The 10337-nt window shown below is 40.7% G+C and overlaps 1 protein-coding gene across 1 annotated transcript; it reads left to right on the top strand.

Moving 5' to 3' along the window:
- Positions 1 to 844: 844 nt before the first annotated feature.
- Positions 845 to 3661, top strand: LOC136489088 (uncharacterized). Its single transcript, XM_066485816.1, has 3 exons — positions 845 to 2015; positions 2580 to 2629; positions 3590 to 3661. Exons 1-3 carry the CDS (start codon positions 845 to 847, stop codon positions 3659 to 3661), a joined length of 1293 nt encoding a protein of 430 aa, XP_066341913.1.
- Positions 3662 to 10337: the final 6676 nt, after the last annotated feature.

Below are 10337 nucleotides of genomic sequence, written 5' to 3'. Positions count from 1 at the left end.
GTGACGCTGTCATGGCTGGCATGGAAAATCATGCCCCAAACCCCCGAGGGAAAGTAGGGTAGCTTGATACAGTCTTGGTTGAGCCCTTGGAATAATCATCGGGGCTCTCGTTAAGAATGTTGTGGAGAGATTTGGTCAGAAGAGAGGGATCATCCGAGAGCTGGTGAACAGCCACCATGTTGACCACGGGCGTGGGCTAACCGGAGTCAGTCGGGTCGATCATGTAGAGGTCGGTGATGTGGTCGTGCTTGATGTGATCGATAAAGAGGTGGTGGATAGCGTTCTGGTACGTAGATCCCGCACCCTCCAACCCAAAGGGATAGGGCTTTGGTGGGTCCTCCATCGGGGCCTTGTAGTTGGTCAAACATAGGCCAGTAGCGGGAAGTGGTCGACGCCATGCTGTGCGCCCCTCTAGAGCAGCCGTGATCTCTAGATCAGAATCTGGCCACCTTGAATGATGTGGCCGAGTAGGTCACTTGGTTGTAGTGGCTTTGTGATCTTGGAGTACAAGAATTTCGTCGCTCGCTCTAGATTGATCTAAGACCGAATCCACGAGGAGCTGACATACCACTATGCGGTCTATGACCGATCGAAGGATGCGATCATATCATCTTTGCTCCACCAAAACCTCAAACACAGAAGCATTCCAAGTCAGTGAGTTCTTTGCTTTGCAAGAGTCTAGAAGAAGTGGTTGCAGAAAAGCACAAGTCCAAGATGTCATAGCCCACTCTTGAGTACTCCACAAAGAGCAAGGAAGCAAAGCAAATTGTAGATGACCATGTGGCTGATTTTTTATGAGAATGGAATACCATTGAATGCTATTAACTCAAGAAGCTAGGAGATTATGCTTGAGTCCATTGGGCAATGTGGTCCTGGGTATCGCTCACGTTCATACCATGAGATTAGGAATCCACTACTTGATAGGGCAGTGAACAAGACAGAGGAGTTGAGAAAGAAGCATGAGGACGCTTGGAAGGAATATGGCTGCACAATCATGTCAGATGGATGGACTGACACTAGCCACCGCCATCTCATCAACTTTCTTGTGAATAGCCCAGTTGGAACATTCTTCTTAGGTTCAGTTGGCGCTTCAAGTGAGATAGTGTTAGCAGACTTGTTAGAGAAACAAATTGACAAGGTTGGGAAGGAGTATGTGGTGCAAATTGTCACAGATAATGGATCAAACTACAAGGCTGCTGGAAGAATTCTTATGGAGAGGATCCCAACTTTGTTTTGGACACCAAGTGCAGCCCACTGTTTGGATTTGATGATGGAGGACATTGGGAAGATACCTGAGTTTAGCTCTTGCATTAATTCTGCTAAGAAGGTGTGTAGGTTTCTCTACAAGCATGGGAGAATTCTAGATCTTATGCGAGAGAAGATTGGTGGTGATCTTGTGAGGCCTGCTGTTACTCGCTTTGCTACTTCCTATCTCACATTAGCAAGCATGCATAAGAACAAACAGGGGCTGAGGAGTTTGTTTGTGAGTGAGGAATGGCATTCCAACAGCTTGTCAAAAAGTGCTGAAGGGTGGCAGGCTGAGAACACAATCCTTTCCATACCATTTTGGACAAAAGTGGAGTACTGTATAAAAGCAACACAACCCCTTCTCATTGCTATGAGGATAGCAGATGGTGATGAAACACCAGCAGCTCCTGAGATAATGGCAGCAATGGATGTTGCAAAGAAGACCATCAAGGAAACTTTGCGAGACAAATCATCATTACTGAATGATATAATGGAATACTATGACAAGAGATGGGAGAACCAGATGGAGCAAAAACTATATGGAGCAGCCCTCTTCTTGAATCCTGGAAAGTACTTTGCCATAAAGGAAAAGGATAGGAGACAAGCTACAAGGCTAAGGTGCATGTTTAATGACATTATATGGAAGATGGTGCCTGATGAGAGTGAAGCGAGGAAAATAAGCAAGCAAGCTGATGATTATGACAGGACTGAGGGTGAATGTTTCTCAAAGAGATTAGCAATATTAGAGAGAAATAGCAAAACTCCTAGTAAGTAATGAGCAGTTCAGCAGTCAGCAGTTTCTTTTAATTAAGCTATAATTCTCTATGTGATGAACTACTGATTATATTATTGTTTTGCTTGTAATCTACAACTATAGTTCTATGGTGGGATGCTTTTGGTGGCCTTGCATTCGAGCTACAGAGTTTAGCAAAACGAATTGTTTAGAACTATTTCCAAGGAGGGGAGGAAGACTCAGGCGGACCTGCAACAAATGATGGAAACAAAGACTTCCATGTGGACGCAGATTTACTTCTCTAGATGGCTGAATTGCTGGTTCTATGGATCAGTGGACTAGATGTTTAGAACTATTTCCATTTCAGACTTAAGAACTTGTTTAAGTTTCTTAGTTTACTTATGTTGTGTACTGCTGTGCACAGTGTGCACTGTGCTAAACTGCTGTTAGTTCTTATTTGTTAAATTTGTGTACTTGGTTAAGTTGTTTTGCCATGCTCTACTGTCTACTACTCTTTACATTTTCTTTAGTCTTTATAGTTTTGTTTTTCTGCTATTTTGCCTATTTAACTGATTATCTTCTTTCTTTGTAATTTCAGATTCAGCCACAAGTCAGCAGTCAGCACTCACCATCAGGCAGCAGTTACAGGTAAGTGGCCAAATCACCATGATAATGATTCATTGCAAACATGATTACATGCCAAACTGTTCTTGGTTGCTTGCCTCTAACATTTACCTATTTATTATGGACATGTTTACATATATTTACATCATATATATAGTATATACATGGTCGATCAGGCCATCTAGGCACAAGGACGACTAAATGTCCGACTAGCCGATTAGACCGATTAGGACCGACTAATCGACCCTTATCGACGACTAATTGCGATTAGTCGTCTGATCGGTGGTCATACGACTAGCCTCAATAATACGATCTGAAAACATTGGTCTACATGCCTATCCTGCTGAAATCCCTTATTTCTTAGCAATAATTTGGATGTTTTTTTGTGAAATCGCTAATTGGCGTAGCACCTCAAAGTGTGATTCTCTCAACATTTGACTTCAATAGGGTGCTCTCTGATTTGTATCATAGCTGTCTTTAGTGTTTTTCTTAGTGTACGGTAGACGTGCCTTTTTCTATGCTACTTAGGAATAGTGCTCTATTGCAGTAAAATGTCTTGGACACTTCTTCGATTCTGCTGGACTATAGTCCTAAACTCTTGTCATCCCATGTTATGTATCCCAACAAGTGCTGGTTGTATGTGTTTGTTTTGATGCAGTCGACCATGGTGACCTGCTGGACGATGGCTGTTAATTCCAGTTGCTACTGTGTTTTGGATGCATGTGCTTCTAGTTATTCATTGTTGCAAGTTCATCTGAATCAATCATGAGTAGTCTAATAATCTTTCTTGGTTAATGCGTGTGTGGGATGTGGTGGCAGACTGGCAGTAGCTAACTAGCATGTTAAATGCTTCCATCTAAACTAGCATTTTATATACTGGATAATTAACTTGTCATGTTGCATAGAGAACAATTCTTTGTGTTCAGCATGTTTCTCTACATTTGGATCACTCATGCTAATGCTATTCTGTCCCATTTGGTGCAGATAGCCTACTCGCTTCTACTGCACGGCGCTGTTGTGCTGCAGCTGTCCTGCAACAGCCCATCTGCGAGCTGACATCTGGTTGGGGCTGCTGCAGTGAAGCATTACAGAGCGAGCTGATACTTGACAATGCGAATATTTGGAGCTTATGGTGTGCTGCATGCATCAGTTATTTAGTTGATGTCATAATGCAAATTAATGCATCGGCTAATGTATTTATATTTTATAGATATATGTACGTGCTTGGTTGTCAAATTGTGACTTGTGTTTTGGCTGGGCAACATGCCTATTTGTTTATTTAAATGGCTGGGCAGCATTTGTTAAACATAAATTTGGAATTTTTTGTTTTGAATATTTATTTTCTGGAATGTGTGTACTAAAATTTGCATGGGCTCGCCCAAAAAACTTTCGTGGGCTTATCCTAAGTTGGTTGGGTTGGACCAGAATCAATACATCCGATGAAATGGGCTAGGCCAAAAATGAACTACAACAATGGGCATAGCCCGTTATAAGCCTGTCTACTATGTGGGCTCAAACAGGCTGAATTCAATTTTGTTATGGGCTTTAGGTCCAAGAAACCTTTGACATTAAAACATATGCCATAAATGTTTATGACAATCGAAATCAAAGTCATAATGTTATGACTTTAACATCTAAACGTCACAAGTTGTCATTAAAGACGTTATCTTTTGACATTCCATTTTTTGTCAATTCAGTGTCACAAATGACAACCTATGGCTTATTTTTCATGTTTTATGACCAATGTCAAATGTCAAAAGATGAAACATTTCTTGTAGTGATGGTATGATCTGCAAAAAGTTAAGGATATCTACCTGAGAGGGAGAACTGTTAAAATTGAAAATGGCAAGAAAACGAGATTTTGGGAAGATAGTTGGCTATTTAATAGACCCTTGTGCTCTCTCATCCCTGAACTCTACATTTTGTGTGAGTAGAGGGAAGTCACTGTTGACAGTGTCAAAAATGGGGGAGTGCAGCTTTCCTTTCGTAGATGGTTGCCAATGTAGAGATATTTGGACCAAAATTTGGTCTTTAGTGGAAATGTTTCAACTGTCTGAAACCCTTGATAAAATGATGTGGAAATGGGATAAAAAAGGCAAGCGGTTAAGTCAATGTATAATGCATTGACTGTGGGAGACAATGGCGCTTATCTCAAGCAAATCTGGAAAGGGAAGATCCCTCCCAAGATCAATTTTTTCATGTGGCTGTTATCAAATGGGGTGGTCTTAACTAAGGGTAACATGTTTAAGAGGAATACCAGGTCATCTTAGCCAATGCTGGGCTTGGCTTGAAAAATGGCTGCCTCAAGGTAGAAGGTTTCATGTTCTGGGCATAGCAGCAATTTGCTGGGCGATTTGGAAGGCGAGGAATAAAGCTTGTTTTGACAAAAAGATTATCAAAAACCCGCTAGAAATCATCTGCCATGCAGAGGCTCTAATGAAATTTTGGGCAGGATTGTATCCAGAATTGGACAAGGACGCTCTGGAAGAGGGTGTCAACTATGATAGAACTGCCCAATTTATACAAGATCAAGTACGGCGGTCCCCGTTAAACATGTTGACACGCGCATACTTTCACTTATATAAACCCGGTAGTCCGCCGAGTGTCACGAAGGACCTCGGTAAATTAACGTCACAACCAAGATCGCATGATTAAGCAAATACACATCTTATACATAGAGTTGCAGCGGAAATAATATTACAAATGGGTTCACAAATAATAGTACAAGTTTGGGTTTCAAAACTGGTTAAAGAAAAATAACATAGCTTCCAAATAATTACATTAATATAAGTTCCAAATACATTGCTAGCATAAGTGACCTCCTCTGACAAAAGCATATAGATGAGAAATAAATATAGAGTCACCGAGCCCACCAGTGGTTAGCCACCATCTTCCTCAGGCCAAAAAATTCACCTGCAACATGGTGGAATAAACCCTGAGTATTCGAATATACTCAACTAGACTTACCCGTCATAAACCAGAAATAAAGTGACACCAAGGATTATGCAAGGCTTTATAAGTGGAGCTAGCTTGACAATATTTTACATAAAAAGCCACTAATTCAACTATACATTTTATAATTCGGTCATCAAGTTAATTATAGCTATTCATCTCTAGATTAGCATCTAACTTGTGCCAAACATGTGGTATATCATTTAGTAGCATAACAATAGTAACCATAGCCGGTGTAACATTTCCATATTCATCATAACCATCATATTCCATATTCTAGTTACTATGATGTTGGTGTGAGTCAGAGTTTCTCACTATTCGGGAGAGACGGCGATTCAAATCGATTCCAACCAGCTGGAGAGTTATTCCTCACACAAACCCAGACATACCTACGCCAAGGTAGTCTTAGGTCACCTTTGGTACAACTCAGGTCCAATTCGTGGGTTCGATCAGCGCCACACAATCAGGGGCAACCAGCTGCCAGGACGATCAGGACTACCCTAACCTTGGGCTCATGTTTGGCTCCCCACACATCCTTACTACCATCCAGAGTGCGCACTTTTACAGAACGGGGCCCCGCCTGAGTTGAACTACTCGGCTTCGCAGTCGGAATGAGTTATCCGGCAAGCTAAGTGAGAGGCATGCGTTCAGTCTCGACATATTCGCCAACAATGGTACGGTCCTTAAACGACACAGATGGGATATAACATGCACACAGGACCCCCATGTCCTATTGCCTCTCAATCACCAGATCCTGTCCGATCTCTGTTTATTCATCATCACATGGTTATTTTCCATGATAGCAATATAGTCAACCGTGCTTTGGTATCCACCTACATTTCGCCAGTGATAGGAAATCACCCGACTTCTACCGGTCTAAGCATTGCTAAGCATATATTCGATCCTGAACCAACATAGGGTCAAGGTATATCTCTAGACAAGGAAGTTATATGCATCAAGTGGTTCCAATCAACTCTTATAACCTAATGCATCAAACATAGAAGGACTCAAGTTGATATTTATAAAACATAGGAGGCGTAGAATACTCCGGGACTTGCCTGGGATCCAACACTAGGTCAGTGTTTGTTAGATGACACTCGCTTGGCGAGCATCTCCCATCTCGGCACTTGCTTAGTCCTTCCGTCTTCTAGATGGATTCACCAAACTTCATCTTTGGGTTCGGCTCCAACATCACGTCCTTTACATAGTGCATCTAGCGTACCTAGATGAGATGAAAAATGCAGATGTATGAATGCATAGAAAACAACTCATGATGCATTGCAACAGGCATACAAAGGCAAGAACAAGGTAACATCAAATTGACCAATGAGGCACTCAAATTATTGCACAGGCCTATCATGGTAAGGTAGGAAGAAAATAACACCAAACATTCACCAATGAGGCACTTAAATTAAGCTACTTTAAGGAATCATCTAGCACAAGCTAATCCTAGTAATCATACAATCAAGATCAAGCATAAGTAATCAACTCCAAGTATATGCACAAAATCTGGACAACAACATAACAGCCACTCAATTTAACCATAACTAGAGTTATAAGCCTCCAACAAGGGTGATCCTAGACTTTCTGGAAACCTAATGAAATTATATAAAACTTTGTTATTAACACCAAAAGCTGATTCAACAAATACCAAGGTCAAAATATATCATGAAACAGAGCTTATACAACTAAGGACAGAAAACTGATAGTAACTTCAGAAATGCATAACTGGAGTTCTAATCATCCAACAAATATGATTCTAAACTTTTTAGAAAGATTATTAAGTTATCTATAACTTTCTTATTATCATCAATACATGATTTCATGTTTAAATAATCCAAACAATACAATCATTCAGATCTATTCAGAGCACATGCAAAAGCTAACAACAAACTTGTAAAAGCTATAACTCCTAAACCAGCAGGCCTAAAATCATGAAATTTTAGGAAAAGAAATATGAGGAACTTATCTACAACTTTGGTATTCAACATATTCATAGAAAACATCATTTGCATCATGAAGTTATCATTAGAATAGAAAATGCACATGCAGCCATTTCAGAATATAACAATTTGATGTTTCACTTGTTTTGCTAACAAAGAGCATACACACATGAGCCATTCAAGAACTTCAACCACCACTAACATACTTAGCAACACTTTATTGCACACTAATCACTCAAAGCATCACCAAATACAATTACAAGCTTTATCTACAATTATGTTTTTATTAATCCTTTCTCCTAATAAACATTCATATAAATTTTAGTGATGTATGAGAACAACTATTTTGGGGCTAAGATTTTTATGAGTGGTATATGTCATCAAAACATGGCTACTGCATGAATTTCACATGCTCAGGTTTTATAATTTAATTACTATGAAAAGGACATTGCTATTGCAAGAAAACATGTAAAAGCAAGATAAATCTAAAGATCATCATTTTCTATAAATACATAGCCATATTATGGTTTCCTAGGTCACAATATCACCATGCAAGGGCAAAGGAATCACATTTCACATTTTTGCATATATAAATTATTTATAAACCATTTCAAACCGTTTATCAAGCATTAATCAAGTTAAATTCATAACTCAGCCATAAATGCACCAAAAATTATGGAATTTGAACCAAAGCTCACACATGCCATAAGTATACTAGGATAAAATATTTAGGTCATTTGGACCAGCACAACAGTAGATATGACGATAGCAAGCAAAGCAAGCTAGAATTGACGATTAATCATGATTAAATCAAAACATCATAAAAATAGTGATCAAACAATATGTTGAAAATTTTTATTAGCCATCATATGCCAAAACAAGACTCACAAAACTAGAATCACATTTTTAGGACATTCCTACCTCGAGATATGCATCTGACAAACTTAAAAGGATTTATAAAAGCACTTTATAAGAATAAATAAAAAAATCAAAAACTTTCTACTAACACATGTTCTATTATGACTCCACTACATATATATACTCTCAAGTATTCCAAAAAGTCTTCATTTGCTATTTTACGACTTTTCTATGATTTATTATGATTTTTCAAAGTTTCAACCAAATAAATGCAATAAAGGAAAACACATTTGCACCGAGGACCCTGAACTTTCACGAAAATAGATTTCAGCAAAAAGGTCCTTCTAGGCACTGTTCATATGAGTCAACAGCTATGCAGTTAGGCCCTTTCCTTTTGTTGAATTCTTGCGCGAGGTCCTTCACGCGACTTGGAGCAGAGGATGCGCGGGAGCTCGCCGATTAAGGCCGAAGGAGGCCATGCCGTCGGGCGAGGAGTGGTGGTGGAGCATCAGGGGACCGGCGCGCACCCATTGGTGGCCTTGGCCTAGCCTGAGGTGGCCCTAGGTGGTGCAGCAATGGTAGTAGGCGGCAGTGATGGTCAGCGCTCCGGCGGCAGCAAGTTGTAGGTGGCTGTGCGAACGGGAAGGTGGCACAGAGGAGGCATCGCAGAGCGGGGAGGTTGAGGGTGAGACAGGCTAGGATGGAGGAGGCTCAGAGGATGAGCTAGGATGGTGGCTATGGTGCTCGACCGGCGGCCATGGCGGCGTCTACGCTCTACGCACACACGCGGCACCGAGGATGAGGGAGAGCGTGGGCGAACGCTAGGGAAGGAGAGAGCGAGTGAGAGAGGCCGAGAGAGGGCTCAGACGCTCCATATCGAGGCGACAACATCGGCAGAGATGCGGGCGTGCGACGTCCATGCACGATGGCCATGTCGACATTGCGTCGAGTACATGGCGTGTGGTGAAGTGAGTAAGGTGGGGAGCCGAATTGGGCTAGATACAGGCCGATTTGGACCTTGGGCCCAAAAGCAAAGTTTAAGCCCACCTGATGATCTACAAAACTCATTAAGGATGTTTGGCCGTTAGAGCTCTCCATTAGTGGTTAATTAAGCCTGAAGTTGATAGTGTTAGCGACTAATCAAGGGTTAAGCTTCGCTCTGCTTGTGCTCCAATTACTTGGTCCAAACATGGTCAAACGATCCCAACCTTTTGTATGTCCTTCTTCAAGATGTAAACTCCAACTTTTATATTTGGCTCAACTTGAGTTGCTTAACAAAAATCTGAGAATGCAAGATGCCAATCATCATTACCACTGAAATTCCAGACAGCCAAATTTTTGAGATCCAAAACAGCACCGGGTTCAGTTTTGAGTCCTCAGTTTGACTAAGTTAGGGACCAAACTAGCTCATGACCCTTAAACAAAGTTTGTTGTGCACATTTTGCTCTTCAACTTTGGTTAAAGGATCATGGACTAGTTCATCTTGGTTAGAAAGATACAATTCTCCAAAGTGGGGTACATGAAGCTAAAACTGAGATACAGTTAACTCCTAAAAATAGTTAGTCTTTGCTGATTTTGAAACTAACTTCGAAGATCCAAATGAACTCCAAACTTGATGAGACTTGCTTCATTGTTTCTAGCACAAAGTGTACTTGAACTCATATTAAGGAATCCAGTCGAGTTACCATATGAATTTGGAAGATAAAAATTCACAAACATGTCAACTCGCTGTTGTCGGTCAGGGACAGAAAAATCCTGGAGACCAAAACAGCACTGTATCAAAACTTGAGGCCACTGTTTGAGCCACTTTGGTGTTGAATCAGGGCTTGGTCCAAAAATAAAGTTTGTTGTACTCCATTCAAACTTCAACTTTTATTTAAGGTCCCACTCCATGCAAGCACTCCAAACAGTTGGTCAACACAGGTCAAAACCATATCATGAGAAAGATAATTTTAGCCATTCCCACACTTAGAAGCATT

Source organism: Miscanthus floridulus, chromosome 10 (assembly GCF_019320115.1).
Source record: "Miscanthus floridulus cultivar M001 chromosome 10, ASM1932011v1, whole genome shotgun sequence".
Lineage (NCBI taxonomy): Eukaryota > Viridiplantae > Streptophyta > Magnoliopsida > Poales > Poaceae > Miscanthus > Miscanthus floridulus.
Note: the sequence above shows the minus strand (reverse complement) of the source record. Positions and strands in the feature narration are given on the sequence as shown.

Coding starts and splice junctions, on each gene's coding strand:
- LOC136489088 (XM_066485816.1), top strand. CDS start 845: ATGCTTGAGTCCATTGGGCAATGTGGTCCTGGGTATCGCTCACGTTCA. Junction 2,016..2,579: donor GAGAAATAGCAAAACTCCTA/GTAAGTAATGAG, acceptor TTGTAATTTCAG/ATTCAGCCACAAGTCAGCAG. Junction 2,630..3,589: donor CCATCAGGCAGCAGTTACAG/GTAAGTGGCCAA, acceptor CATTTGGTGCAG/ATAGCCTACTCGCTTCTACT.